Below are 16,281 nucleotides of genomic sequence, written 5' to 3' on the forward strand. Positions count from 1 at the left end.
TTACCAGTACCTGTATCACACAGAGCAGCGATCTCCCACTGTGACACAGGGCTTGGATTTGAAGATCCCTGAAGCCGCTATCAACAAAGTCCCACCTCCTAGACTTTTAGTGGTATTGGATGAGTGTGACGTCTACCATAGGAGCCGGTCTAGGAGACGGGACATTGTTACATTTCAGACCCAAGCTCCTTGACACAGCAGGAGATGCTCTGTTTGAGGTACACAAGGAGAGGAGGACTCCGACAGGGGCGCACCGGGATGACATCGATGCAATCACAATTCAGCCATTCTCTGCATCGATACAGAATCGTTCAAGGCCAAATCGCGATGCATCAATTATATTCAACACCCCTATATTACAGGTGAAAAGGTTTACCAATTTCAGAAAGAGTAAAAGTGGAACTCCAGGCAAAGTGCTAATATTTGCCAAATGATTTTCAATTCTGTACATTAAAAAGGAGAAGTTCACTTTACTTTACTTTTCTTACTTCCAGCTTCCCTATGTACCAAAAAGACATCTTACACACCCCCTTATCTCTGTGGCCAGCTGGCTGTATAAAAATCATTACTTCCTGGATGGACCTTGGGACGTGACACAGGAAGGAGTTTACCAGCTGACACACCACGCACCTGACCTAATTTGGAACCACGTATGGCTGGCTTCTCTCTAAATGGGCACCACTCCCAAAGCTACCTATGACCACCCATTTTTTCCTGGTCATGTCTAGATCTCTTACTCTACATCAATTTTGTATTAGCTGTAGGAATACATAGCTTGGAGAAAGGGTAAAATATTTAACACGCATTCATGATGTGCATGAGGACACATCTGTCTGTCCTTATAATAACAGTATTAGGAGCATACTGCCCTGTCGTTTATCAGACTTAGCCACAAATGTATACTTTAAGTATGATAAATCTGAGTGTACCGCAGGCAAACCAAACGTTTGGATTATGCACGGGGCAAGACTTGCAGTTTTAGGACGAAGGCATACATTGGAAGATTACTGTAAAGCCAATATTTTCATACAGAAAGATACTCTTGTAGACCGCGGTCAGTCACATTTTTCTGCTATGCCCAATACATAAAAACTGCATCCCAATGCTAAAAATGGCCCAATGGAGAAAATTGGAACATAGACATCACATGTTATGTACAAACAGACAAAGCCAAAGAAGGTACAACACCCACCTGTGTTCTGATGACGAGGTATACATTACTATCATCTAGGGATTTCACAAAATAAGAAAAAACCCAACAGTTTATTTTGAGGTAAATTGCTGAAATTGTACACCAGTCAGACAACTGCCAGCCTCAACAAGCAATTACTACTACTATTGTGAATAGTCATCAGTGAACACATCAAGAGAATAACAAACGTTGGTAGGATACCAAGATTAATGTTCCTCAGAAAGGGGTTCCTTTGAAGCTGGAAGAATCAGGCTTCATGTACACGGGACGTTTTTACAACCTCTCCTGAATGATTTAACCCGATAGATAGTAAAACGTCCATATTTGCAGCGTTTTCATTTAAATGCAGCAAAACGCACTTTTAAGTAGCCAAAAATGAAAAAAAAAAACGTCTGTAAACATAATGCAGCTAAACGCGAGTTACCACGTTTGTCGCTTTAAATGCCTGTTAACAGATTCTGAATGTTTTTTGGAAGTCCAAAAATTGTCTCTAAAAACTCAACTGCCTAGAAACTACTGTAAACCACCCTGTGTACATGTACTGATAAGATAACAGAGGAGAGTTAAGGGGCAGTGGAAAAAATGCCCAACGTCTGTTTAGCTGCAGAAGTGTACATGAGACCTAAGGCTCCTTTCACACGACAAGCCCGCTCGGCTCTGTTTTTCAGGCAGATCCGAGAGGGCCATCCATTGACTCCTATGGGCAGGTGGGTGTCATTGGTGATGTGTCCGTTGACATCCGATCCGCTAAAATCAGACATATGGCGATACGTTCGCCATCAGGCCTGGCGGATCGTATGAGAGGAGATGAGATCCGATTAAAACTGACGTGCTGTCCGTTTTGTCCAATCTCCCTAGAGAGATAAGCGGAGCTCTGACAGGTCCCTCCCTGCTCAGTGAGCAAAGACGGACCTGTCATCCGCCCGCTCACGGATCTGCCTCGTGTGGAAGTGGCCTTAGAGCCAAGTTTTATCAAACTGACTAAAGAGCCATAAAACCATCACTAAAGTTGGGTTAGGTAAGGATAGACACAGCATTACTATATACACCAGCTATAACAAAAAAAAAAAAAAAAAACACTAAGAATTATGTCCTCACAGAATATATGTACTGAAAAGCAGGTTTCCACAGTTTAATGTATAAGCAATAAACTATAGCTGTTGCCATGGGTTCTGGATTCAATATAGATGTCTAAAATTACTTTGTTACCTATGCTCTGGAATTTCTGCTCCACTTCTCAAGTCTGATACAGCTTTGCCCATGTAGCAGATCCCTCAACACAGGCATTTTTAAAACACCGAAGAGATCGGATTCACAACCATTTTCATTCAAAGAAGATCATATTTACTATGCAAGCATAAAAAGTCTATACAGCCGACTTGTAGCCATTTGTAAGATGCATAATTTAAAGTGCATGTAAGCGATCACCTTGTAAAACAACCCACACAGTTTAAAATAAAAATAAAAAAAAGTAAAGCATTTGTGTATAGGGGGGAGAAAAAAAAAAAAAAACACACACCGCCTCCCCCTTTTTTTTTTTTTTATAAAAGTGATCGCATAACCACTGTTCTCAGCTGCAAAAGAGCTGGGGGAGAAGAAACAGCATACACTGGGCTTCCCAGTGAAAGGCTGTGCAGGGGGGGTGGTGTCAGTACAAGTCTGATCATTGGAGGAGAGCAGGTGAGTTCACAGCATAGCTAAAGAACTGATCATGGTGTGATAAGTTTTGATAGGTAAGCAGAGAGAACAGGAACACCAGGGATTTCACACAAAGGAAGCAATACAAAGAGAACAGGATACTTTTCATACAAGTACATGGTACCAAAACACTTACCACTTCAGATCCAGGAAGGTTTTAGCCCCTTCCATTTTTTGGGGATACAGCACTGCTTTTTTTTTTTGACAATTGCACGGTCGTGCGATACAGTACCCAATAAAATGTTATTTTTTTTTACCCCAAATAGAGCTTTCATTTGGTAGAATTTGATCACCTCTGTGGTTTTAATTTTTTAAAACCTGGGAGTGATTCTTACTGTGGGGGGAGGGGACTGACTGGGGAGATGACCGATGCTGTGTCCCTATGTACCAGGGACACAGCATCGGTCTCCTCTCTCCCTGACAGGATGTGGATCTCTGTGTTTACACACAGAGATCCACGTCCCTGCTCTGTCACTGCCGATCGCGGGTGCCTGGCGGACATCGTGGTCGCCAGGCACGCGCATTGGCATCTCGGGTCTCAAGAAGTTAATAAGCATATATTGATTGTTTTGCGCAATATTTATAGCATCTACAAACTATGGGATAGATTTAGGGACTTTTTTATTTATATATTTTTTACTAGTAATGGCGGTCCTACTAGGTCGGTCTTGCAAAGATTTAGTTTTACACCACACACGCTCAAGAGAACAGCTATGCCTCTTTAGGCTTCTGGGGTCATCTGTTTGATAGGGTTGTAGTGGTCAGGGCCTAATTATATGTGTAGTGAGCAAGTGTGTCCAGAAGGGGATGACAGTGTGTGTTGTAAACAGAAATGGACAGGATGAGGGCGAGATTGGTTTGTAGAATTAGTCCATAATAGAGAATGGTTAAAGTGGAGAAGTTTTCCCAAGTGTAACTTTGTTGGTTGGAGGGATGGGAACATAAGAAGAGTGTGAAATGAACAGAATTGTGACCAGACATAAGAAAACAGTTAATGGGAGAGGTTGCAAGAAGTGCAGAGGCAGAAAAAACACAAGGCCAAGGGTGTAAAGTCTGCCAAAGGTTGCTGGAATCTTGAGCGGTTCAGCAGGGATGTATGAACAGGCCGACTGTACCCAAGTACAACCATCAGGTCACATTTTCAGGATGCGATTATTGCCAGTGACTATAGCTGCTAGCAATATTTACTGTGTTCTCCTGGCAGGGACAGCTCTCCCCCCCCCCCCAGAAGAACACAATGGCTCTGTGGTAGCACAGTCAGTATTTGTGGGGGAATCTAGCGAAAAATCACATCTTCTATGGCAGGGCTTGACAAAGTTGCTTTGAATCTAGGAGCCAGCTAAAAAAGTTAAGCGCCAGGTTTGGTGACGTCACTAGGGTTGATATCGCCCCCGCCTCCACTAACTACAGACCCCCCCTCTCTCAGTATAGACCCCCCCCACTAAGTCCAGACCCCCCTCCCGCAGTATAGATCCCCCTCACAAAGTCCAGATCCCCCTTACCAAGTACAGGTCCCGGATGTTCTTGAGTCGCTTCCCGCAATACCTTGGGGCAGGGCGACAGCAGCAGTGGGGATGACAGACCACCGAGGATCCCCAGCTGCACTTCACTCTGCTGGCCACTTGTTTCTCCCGCCGTGTCAGCCGCTGCTGTGCCGCTCTCTTCCTGCTCCATCCCCACTTCCACCACTAATCATGTTCACGGCCAAGACCCTGCAACCCACCCTGTAGCAGAGGCACCTGTCACTGATCAAAGCCCAGGCGCCAGGGTGAAATTTCTAGTCGCAATGGCGACCTGGCGTCTGGGATTTGTCGAGCCCTGTTCTATGGCCTGCCTTACCAAAAAACTGAGTAATACACTCCACGAAAAATCGTCCGAACGAACTTTCGAAAAACGAAAGTTCGTTCGTGAGCGCAAATGATAGTGCCATCATGTAATGACCAATAAATCGTTCAGTGGACATAAAAAAAAAAACGGTTCGTTTTTTTTTTACAGTTATTTATAGTAGTTTAGAGGCAGTTGAGGTTACAGGCATTTTTTTGAAAGCAGAAAAATCACGTTCAGGACTGTCGTTTACTGGCATTTCAAACGCTTGTAACCTCGGTAAACCGTGTTTAGGTTGCTTTTAACCCCTTCTTCGGCCGCTAGTGGGGGTTAAAAGTGCCCCGCTAGTAGCCGAAAAGCACTGCATTTACAGCGCTAAAGCATAGCTAAAACAAGCAGCACTTTAGAACCAACACTCGGGGGGCCTCAGTGTGAAAGTAGCCTTAGAGAAAAATTAGCTGATATGCCCTGCTAGATGGGACTGGTGTGTTTCCAGAACTGGGTACATCTCAGGACAGGATGGATAGAGATACAAAATCCTTCTGCACTTAGTAAGCTCTCATTTATGTGCACCATCTGTGTATTTAACTTTTTGCCCAAAGCTCATCTTTAACAGTAGAAGATACACAAATAAAAAAAATTAAATGAATGGAGACCAAAAGGGAAAAAAAAATAAAAAAAGGCATTTCCCAATGCTACCAATCCGATAACAGCAGTCTGTTTATGGGCTATGACTACTTATTTTGCCCAGAGCTTACACATCAACTCAATTGCATTCTATACCTAAAGCATATATTTTTTAGTAATTTAAATACTTTGACGTATTACAGGTTACTTTAAAAACAATGACCCTGGACACACAGTAAGTTTAAAAGGGTAACAGTCTTGCCCTTATGTCATCAGTTCTCAATAAAAAATAAAATAAAAATCATGTTTTTTTAAAGGGCCTTCTGAACCTCTAATAACTGTAATCAAATGAAAGGTATTATATTTCACAGCTAACCTAGTCTCAAGCTTTCGCTGCTTCTATGCTAGAATGAGAAAAAAGCAACCCCCCTCCTCTTTATTGGTAATCTGGTAGCCATGGAAACAAAAGCAGCTAGCAGTTGAGAGCAAAACAGATAGTTTTCTGATAAAGCCACAGACAGGCTATGTGCAAAAGATAAAGGGAACACCCTTTCACCAGATAAAGCATGGCAAGGCACTGTCAATGGAACTGTCCACAATTTAGACGGCACAGATTCTGTTACCTAAAGAGAATGGAACACTAAGTGTGTAATTGTACAGACAGCACAATTACTCTCCTCTGTTTCCCTGCAGAGCAAATTACAACAATGCCTTGATAATATAGATCAGGAATTACCATGAATGATGCACATGGGCAACTTTCTTGCAGGTGTTTGTGATAAACAGCTTGAATATAAAAGACTTATTCACACAATGCCAATATCGGAGGAATGATGGTCCGTTTTTCTGTCTTTTTTTTGCCGAAAAACCAATAGGTTACTAAAGTTACAAAAATTCCCTTAAGGCAGAAACAACTTTGAAAGTGATGCAATGTGTTGTAATGTAATGTAATGTAATGTAGTCTAATGTAATGAATGCTTTCATTTTGAGCATGCATAGTCTTGGTCTTCGGATTTTTTTTCGGATGAATATTGTACCGTTTAAAAACGAAAAGCGTTAGGTTCTGGTATTGTCCGAGAATTTTTTGGGGCGTTTGTCCCTTTGGATAATTTTGCATGCACTGTCGTGATCGGCTCTTGAAAGCCATGAACTAAATGATCAGACTATCGGACGATCACATTGTGTGTACTAGGCATTGGAATCAATAACAAAAATGAATGAGGGTCTTTACAGCTCCAGTAAATATGGTGCAATTTCCATAATTTATATATAATTTCCATTTTTTTTTATTATTAACCAATGACCTGAACCATATGGCCCACACACACGGTCAGAAAATCGTACGAAAATTACCGCTTTCAAAAACAATCATACGATAATCTGATTGTTCATACACAGCTTTCGGGAGCCAATAACGACAGTTCATCCGATAGGACAAGCACGAAAAAGAAAAAAAAAAAATTCGTTTACTCAGTTCAGTTGTCGTTCAAAAATAGAATACAAAATCAGGGTGAATAAAAATCTATGATTAAAAAAAAATAAAAAATGATTTTAATGAAATGCTTTTGTAAAAAAAAAAAAAAAAAAAAAAAAAAAAGTTTTCTATCAAGTTACATTAATCATTTTGTTTATTCCGCATGAAACTAACCTTGGTTATGTAGCACGAGGCTGTATAATATTCTGCAATATTTACATTTTTGGCAAACTCATTCAATGAATCCAAGCTCTGCAAGTCGAAATAACATGCACTGCATTGATACATTCACACAATTTCACAGTAACCATGAGATAAAACAAAGTTCAGGAATATTTCTTTATCCCATTGTTTTGAAAATCTATGTACACTACAAACTGTATGATTGAATCGGTTATGAGATCGCCGTTTTACCATCTTGACAGCTTATTATTCTAAGGCTCCATGCACACAGAAGCTAAAAAAAAAAAAAAAGCTATAAAATGCCAGTAGCTTTGCAGGGAGCCTTTCAACATTTTTTAGGGTTTTTGCAATAGCGTTTTAGACCCCATTGACACCCGAGTGTTTTATAGCTTGAAGCCTGAAGCTACAAAACGCTGGAGGGGAAAAAAATCAATTATTCTCTATGGAGATGGTTCACATCTCCACTCCAAAACGCCTGAAACTCAAACAAGTTCTGGGACTTTTTTTTTTTTTTTTTTTTTTAGGCAGATTTGGGCGTTTTTCTGTTTTTTACATTGGTGACCTTTTGACTTGTACAAAATCGTGGTAAAAAGCGACTCAAAAATCACATTGCGTGACTTTCTGCCTGAAAACGCTATGCTCAGGTGTAAATGGGGCCTTAGCGTTTTTTAGCTTTTTTTTCCCAATAGATAAAAAAAAAAAAAACGCTAAAAAACGTTGGCACCAGCGTTTTAGCCATTTTTCCCGCCGAAAAACTGCACTTTGAACGCAAATTTTGTGTGTTCCGAAAAAAGCCAATAAACTCCAAAGCTCATTAACGCAAAAAAACGCCCATGTGTGCATGGGCACATAGGCTAACAAAGTTCAGTTTATGGGCTTTTAAAAAAAATGCCAAACTTCAATAAACTGCAGTTTATCAGCTTCTGTGTGCATGGAGCCTGAGCCCAGGTTCACACTGGGTACGATTTCCTTCGATTTGAGATGCGATTTCACATGTGAAATCGCATCTCAAATCGGTGGCATTTGCCGCCAATTGTCGGCAATGACACTGTCCTAATCGGTGCGACGCCGCATCTGCGGCGCTGCACCGATTTCAAAAAGTAGTTCATGTACTACTTCTTGCGATTTCGGGCCGCGATTTACATAGACATCTGTGCAGAAACCTGCACAGATGTCTCTTAAAGCGGGGGTTCACCCTATCGACAGGAAAAAAAAAAATTTTTTTTCTTTTACCTTTAAATCAGGCACTGTAGCGCGAGCTACAGTATGCCTGTCCCGAATTTTTTCCCCCCATACTCACCTTGTAGTCGTCCATCGAAGATACCGGGGAATGGGCGTGCCTCTGGAGACGGAGGATGATTGACGGCCGGCTCTGGCGCGTCACGCTTCTCCGGAAATAGCCGAAATAGGCTTGGTCTTCACGACGCGTGCGCATAGCCTGTGCGCACGCGCCGTGAAGAGCCGAGACCTACTCCGGCTGTCTTCGGGGAGAGTGACGTGCCAGGGCCGGCCGTCAATCATCCTCCCTCTCCATAGGCACGCCCATTCCCCGCGGGAGCCGGAATCTACGATGGACGACTACGAGGTGAGTACGGGGTTAAAAAAATCGGGACAGGCATACTGTAGCTCGCGCTACAATGCCTGTCTCGATGGTAACATCATGTGGGTCAGGGTGAACTACCGCTTTAAATCGCGGCCGAAATCGGGACTGCCGGTGGGAGTGAAATCGTGCGAGTTCAGCTGAACTCGCACGGCTTCACTCCCGCAGCTCAGTGTGAACCAGGGCTGAAAGCCGGTTCACACAGGGGCGACCTGTCAGGTGACTCAGCCGCCTGACAAGTCGTGGTCCGCAATACTCAATGGATCCGTTCTAATAGCAGCGACGCAAGTCGCTCCAACTTAGAAAAAGGTTCCTGTACGACTTGCATTGACTTCAATACAGAAGTCATTTTGCAAGTTGCCTCTCAAGTCGCCTTGCCGAGTCGCCCCCAAAGTCGTGCCGCCTGTGTGTGAACTGGCTCTGAATAGGAAACCTTAAAATTTTGATTGTAAATATTAAAGATTCCAACTACCAGCAAGAATAAGTCCTTACATTTAAAGAGCACCTGCCATTTCAGATCCATCATTGCAGCGCCCGTTAGGGGGTGTCCACTCACCTGCTGGCACCACGTCCCTCACCTTGTTGCATCACCAGCCGCCCCAAGTTAAAGTGAATGAGACTGTCGGTGAGTCAACAGCAGGACTGAGATCGCAGTTACCCTTTAAAAATTGTGATTTAAAATCAAGTCTTTTTACTTGTATTTGTATCAGGGAAGATTTGATTTAAATCCAGTCGATTTTAAATTGCAACACATTACATCACTTCCAAATTTTTATTCTTTCGACTTTAGTAAACGCTATGTGTTATATATGATACTAGCATGCAAAAAAAACAAACAAACAGACGATATTTCTGATATTCTCATTGTGTGTACCAGGCATAAATGGGATTTTAATAAACTTGGATCTCCAAAAATGTTGCAAGTTATAATGGATATGGAAACAAATAAAAAAATAAAACAAAGACAAGTATCAAGTGTGTCTAAAGATTAAACATGCTTGTTCCCACGTGCCTATACAAATCACAACAACTACAAAGAAATTCAAATAGAAAATAAGTTGTAAATACAATCTATTTGCCCTTTTATTGCAGAATACTGTTGTGAATGTAGTTCTGGCCTTTCCATGCCAGTTTAAAGTGAAATAAATGAATTTCAGTGAAGCCCCTTTAATGACAAGCATGTGGCAAGGTCACTGACTGAATGAGTGTAAAGTGGGGAGCACACAATAGGCTGAGCACACCTGCATGGAATGAGTGTAAAGTGGAGAGCACACAATAGGCTGAGCACACCTGCATGGAATGAGTGTAAAGTGGAGAGCACACAATAGGCTGAGCACACCTGCATGGAATGAGTGTAAAGTGGAGAGCACACAATAGGCTGAGCACACCTGCATGGAATGAGTGTAAAGTGGAGAGCACACAATAGGCTGAGCACACCTGCATGGAATGAGTGTAAAGTGGGGAGCACACAATAGGCTGAGCACACCTGCATGGAATGAGTGTAAAGTGGAGAGCACACAATAGGCTGAGCACACCTGCATGGAATGAGTGTAAAGTGGAGAGCACACCTGCATGGAATGAGTGTAAAGTGGAGAGCACACAATAGGCTGGGCACACCTGCATGGAATGAGTGTAAAGCGGAGAGCACACAATGGGCTGAGCACACCTGCATGGAATGAGTGTAAAGTGGAGAGCACACAATAGGCTGAGCACACCTGCATGGAATGAGTGTAAAGTGGGGAGCACACAATAGGCTGGGCACACCTGCATGGAATGAGTGTAAAGTGGAGAGCACACAATAGGCTGAGCACACCTGCATGGAATGAGTGTAAAGTGGAGAGCACACAATAGGCTGAGCACACCTGCATGGAATGAGTGTAAAGTGGGGAGCACACAATAGGCTGGGCACACCTGCATGGAATGAGTGTAAAGTGGAGAGCACACAATAGGCTGAGCACACCTGCATGTGTCCCTGCAGCACTCTGCCAGACCAGGAACCTTCTTAATGGCACTTTCTCTCCAGAATAATGATGGATTCATACAGCTAGCTCCCCGGCATACACAGAAGATCCCCATGTACTGTAGAGGATGTATGCATCGCTTCTTGCTAAATATGAGTATGAAACACGTGTCTCACTCAACCTCACACTACAAGTTTCTAAATAAATCTGCTTTCAGCGGTCATGTGTAGAAAAAGGAAGCTCTTTGGCCTATGTTGTATACAGCTTTACAACCCAATCCACAGCTGCAGCACTTTTTGCATTCGATAACGGCTCCAGACAATAAAACATATCCTCAAACAGCTTCCTCTTTTAGGCAGTTAAATGATTAGCAATGATCACAATGCTTAGAATTAGCAATGGTTATCCAGGCGCTGGTCTCTGGACAGGTGTCAAGACTGACCTTGTTATTTTATTTAAAACCCATCAACATCTTCATCCTGCATGCCTCCCAAAGGACGCGCGGGGAATCTGGGAGCTGAGAGCTAGGAAAAGCATATCTCTAAAGATGTATCCATTAGTGCCTCTGAGGAATCACTGACATGTCTCTGTGTCAATAGATGCTGGGAGAACTAGTGCTGCCCTCTCCCAAGCTCTGCATCAAGCACAGGATGAAAGCCGCCTCACTGCCTACAAGCTTGCAAACAGACTAAAGAAAAGCAATAAATCACAAATACAACATCCAATTCAATGAATAGAGAACTGCCCACAGCTCTGCACAGACAGGAAAACACGGGCTAAAAACAAGCATATAGAAATCCATGTACTTACATGACGATTCCGTACCAAACATGGCTGGCCTCAGATGAGGGTTTAATAAATTAGTATGAAATGAAGGAGGAAATCTAGGAAGCTTTCACACAGCGGGGATCATGAAGGCAGACAATGCAGTCCCAGCTATCCAGCTGCCAGATACCTTTCTCTGCAGAGCACTCTCACTCCTCACACAGAAACAAGCCTCTTGACGGAGACACAAAATCATCAGCTTCTCTTTCAATCCAATGGGCAGCATAGGCCAATGTGTGTGTGTCTCTTGTATGATGCAGCCAGGCAGAAATAGGTAGCAGAAACCAGATACTGCAGTCCACAGCCCTACTCTCATAAGACAATAGCACAGCTTATGCACACACACTGAATGACGTCAGGACACTGCAATGACCGACTGCTGTTAACCAAAGGCTGGGGGGGGGGGGGGGGGGGGTTGTATAAAGCAGAGTAATTCAAATAGGAATTTCTTTGTCACCAAAGCCACAAAGGGGAAAAAAAAGGACGACATCCCCTTTCTTAAGCGACAGCAATGAACCAGCAGTAGCCTTGCACTTGTGCATCCAAGTACCAGATCAGGAGTGATGCCATTTAGTAGGAATACACCCCGTCTACCTTCTTTATGGAACACTACTAAAAAACACAACACATCTTACTTGGTTTGCTAGGTTTCAGAACATTTACACTGTAGTTCACCTACAAGAAGTGTAAAAAGACACAGACCTCAAAAGATTTCAGAAACACAACATTTTTATGTTTTGGACACACATTACAATTAGATTTTTTTCCTAGAAAATTACTTTAAAAAAAATAAAATAAAAAATTAATTATATATTTTCTGAAAGCAGAGGCCCTTTAGAATACAATGGTGGCAGTTGTAATTTTTGTAATTAAATTTTTTTTTTTTTTTTTTTTTTTTTTTTAGTCCCACCGTATTTGCACAACCGTTTATCAAATGCATATTTTTAGGAAAAAAATATTGCAATAAATTTTAGTGCACACAAACACAATACCCAATTTTGGTAAATTATAAAAGACAGGATTACACCGATAAACTATTTTGCCCTGAACGACAATTGGCATTGTACCTCTTTTCTGCAAACAAAATAAATTGACTATAGAGAGCCTGGAAAACTCCAACTCTTCGATTAGAAGCGATCAAAAACCATATGAATGACATTATGGTCAATGAGAAATTGACAGCCATATTATCAGACATGCATGAGAAAATGTCATTGCCCATGCCCAGCCATCTCAGTTTGACAATGTTTTTTTGTCGATCTTCCTTTCCTTTTTTTCTTCCCTTTCCTTTTATTGCTCCCACTTTTCCTTTTTTTCTCTTGGCAGTAAAAAATGCTCATATAGTGAATTTTTTGTACAAGGTCTAGACGCGTTTAGAAGAGTTTTATGTTTTTTGCCAGTGAGCTCCAATCCGAAACGCAAACCAGGTGGTTTTCTTTTCTGCCTCTAAACGTTGAGCTCAAAATAACGGTACACATTTAGGAGATATTTACACTCCCTTCAGGTAAGCCTCATTACAGGCTTACCTATAGGCAAGTGTCAGAGGAAGTTTCCTCTTTAACTTGCCCCCTATGCGATAGCATGGACAGGGCATAGGTTCTCTTTATGCAGACATTGGAGTTTTCTAGACCCCCAATATTTGCTCTGCCCTTCCACTAAATTCAAGCAAGCACAGATTGTGCTCAATTAGTTGCTTCCTCAGCCACAGTAGCCAGGGAGTGCCAGCTCTGAACCCAGAAGTGACAAGGAGATCAGTGAACAGATTTTCCCCAAGCTCCTCCCACTCACCATCCTAAGACTAGTTACATAGAGAAATTGGATCAAAGGTCCCCAAACCAAAGAACCAGAAAGAAGGTTTTTTTTTGTTTTTTTTTTTAGGTAAGCGGCTGAGCCCTTGTCCCCCAATCTACCTATTGTAGTTTTCAATGTTCACCGTTTATATTTATTCTACCAGTACTGTGATAGTCCAACTATGGCCCAACCCCCCTCCTTTCTGGTTCTTTGGTTTGGGGACCTTTGATCCAATTTCTCTATGTTCAAAATCAAATGGATGATGGTACGACTTAAAGTGGAGTTCCACCCATTTTTTATGTTTGTCTGTGCTGCATGCTCTAATCTCATAGTGTTCAGAATGGACAATTTTTATTTAATTTGTTGCTTGTAAATACCTTTATTTTGTAGTCCTTCATTACTTCCTCCTCCTTATTTGCCTAGGCTATTTGCAAGGGTTTCTGGGATAGGCATCATGTTTCCCAGTAGTCCTTGCAAACCTGACTGAAACCTATTACATTGCTTGTGTACTGAGCATGTGCGAGATATGCAAAGCTGAAATCCAGGAAGTCATACAGTCTGGCTTCATGATGCCCACACTTAAGATGGCCACAGTCTATTTCTAGATTATAAACTATTTAAATGCTGTAACAACCTAACAAAACGGACCTTAGTTTACAGACTAACTTTACTAGAATACATTAAGCTTGTGTATTACAGGGGTATTTATATTTAAAAAGTGAAATTGTGGGTGGAACTCCCCTTTAAAGTGGTCATGTACTTTTACCTTCAGAGGCTATATTTCAAATTTCTAAGACTAGTTACAACGGTTCTGGGCTCAGTGAAGAAACAGAACACCGTGAGATATGCAGGTTAAGGACCTGGCCCCTTTTTGCGATTCGGCACTGCGACGCTTTAACTGACAATTGCGCGGTTGTGCGAAGTGGCTCCCAAACAAAATTGGCGTCCATTTTTTGCGCTATAAATAGAAATAGAGCGACAATTTTGGGAAAAAAAAATGCAATATTTTTTACTTTTTGCTAAAATAAATATCCCCAAAAAAAGATATAATAAAAAAAATTCTCAGGTTTAGGCCGATTCGTATTCTACCTATTTTTGTTAAATTGGTTTGCGCAAAATTTATAGCGTTTACAAAATAGGGGATAGTTTTATGGCATTTTTATACATTTTTTTACTACTAATGGCGGCGATCAGCGATTTTTTTGTGACTGCGACATTATGGCGGACACATCGGACAATTTAGACACATTTTCGGGACCATTGTCATTTGCACAGCAAAAAGTGCTATAAAAATACATTGATTACTGTGAAAATGACAATTGCAGTTTAGGAGTTAACCAATAGGGGGCGCTGTAGGGGTTAAGTGTGACCTCATATGTGTTTCTAACTGTAGGTGGGCGGGGCTGGATGTGTGCCGTCATTGATCGTCTTTCCCTATATCAGGGAACAGACGATCAATGACAGTGCCACTGTGAAGAATGGGGAAGGTGTGTTTACACCCACCTCCCCCCGTTCTTCAGCTCCTGTGACCGATCGCAGGACACCGGCGGCGATCGGGGCTTCGGACCGGGACCCACGGCTGGGCTCTTAAAAGGTGACGTACGTGCCTGTGCCCAGACGCGCCATTCTGCCGACGTATATGTGCAGGAGGCGGTCCTTAAGTGGTTAACTTAGTGTGTTTCACTACTTCGTATGCAAGAGTAATTATATTTTTACACGTGACATAACCCCAACACACTCACACACAAAAATAAATAAAGCGTTATAAAATGTGTTCCTCTAGACATTTTTGGCTAACTTCAGACAAACCTATTGGGGTATTTGCTCCAGGGGCACGGACAGGAATTAAAAAAAAATTTAGTCTTTCTTGTGCCTGTTGGTCTATAAAGTTCACACACACACACACACACACACACACCCCTCTATCTCTGCATTCTTCACCAACAGCACACTCTAGCTTGGGCGGCATTGTTCAGATGTCCTTGGGGCATAATGTCTAAATGGCACTTTGCAGCAGGGATGAATTCTGCATGAGGCAGGGACTCCACCTGGCTGCCTACGAAGGGTTAGCAAATCCACGATTTGCCTCATACAGATCCCATTCCATGTCATGGCCAGGCACAAAAATAGTGGGGGAGTTAACAGGTCTGTTTGACCCTAAGAGAGACCACCCCAGGGGACATGCAGGTAATACAGACTCATTAGTTTTAACTGTTAGAAAGCTTCAAGCAAAGTGTCTGTAAGCTGTGATCGAGCCCGCACAAGTGCTTGCTTTGGGGCACTTGGTGGGGGAGCCAGGACTGGGCTACTCTGTGCGAAATCATTGCACAGAGCAAATATATGCAACAGGTTTTTTTTATTTATTTTTTAAATTAACATTTACAATCTGTCATCATCGGGTCGAGAATGGAATACGTCGCTGGAGTCTTTTGTTTTTTTAATAAAAGGAATCGTCCCAAGCCGTTTGTGTTTAAAATTTTTGACACTTTGTGAAATAGTAGGGGTACCACGTTACCAATTCACATAGGAGGGGCGGGATCTGGGGTTCCCCTCGTTAAAGGGGGCTTCCAGATTCCGATAAGCCCCCGGAAGACGCCCACAACCACCTGCCAAGGGTATGTGGCCTGGTACGGTTCAGGGGGGGGGGGGGGGGAGCTCTCTCTCTGGATTTTAAAGGGGACCCCTATGCCATTTTTTTTTTTTTTTTTTTTTTTTTTTTAATTGGTGCAGGCTTCTCCTTAAAGCGGAGGTTCACCCCTACAATATACTTTTTCCCCTTAGATGAATGCTCGTTTTGTCTAGGGGAATCGGCTAGTTGTTTTAAAATATGAGCTGTACTTACGGTTTACGAGATGCATCTTCTCCGTCGCTTCCGGGTATGGGCTGTGGGACTGGGCGTTCCTATTTTGGTTGACAGTCTTCCGAGAGGCTTCCGACGGTCGCATCCATCGTGTCACGATTTTCCGAAAGAAGCCGAACGTCGGTGCGCAGGCGCAGTATAGAGCCGCACCGACGTTCGGCTTCTTTCGGCTACTAGTGACGCGATGGATGTCGGAAGCCTCTCGGAAGACTGTCAATCAAGAAGGAACGCCCGCTCCCGAAGACC

General features: G+C 42.6%; 1 protein-coding gene across 6 annotated transcripts in view; it reads right to left on the minus strand.

The window, feature by feature from the left end:
- ST7 (suppression of tumorigenicity 7) overlaps nucleotides 1–16,281 on the minus strand; it is a 169,891-nt gene that overhangs the window by 124,455 nt on the left and 29,155 nt on the right. Inside the window, exon 1 of one of the 6 annotated variants that reach the window (XM_040343766.1) lies at nucleotides 11,370–11,708. The exons of the other annotated variants lie outside the window; for them this stretch is intronic. Coding sequence (XP_040199700.1) covers nucleotides 11,370–11,391 — 22 coding nt within the window. The 5' untranslated portion in view covers nucleotides 11,392–11,708. Of the gene's footprint in view, nucleotides 1–11,369; nucleotides 11,709–16,281 lie in introns of those variants that run through there. 6 annotated transcript variants of the gene reach the window in all.

Source organism: Rana temporaria, chromosome 3, assembly GCF_905171775.1.
Source record: "Rana temporaria chromosome 3, aRanTem1.1, whole genome shotgun sequence".
In the NCBI taxonomy this organism is placed as follows: Eukaryota; Metazoa; Chordata; class Amphibia; order Anura; family Ranidae; genus Rana; species Rana temporaria.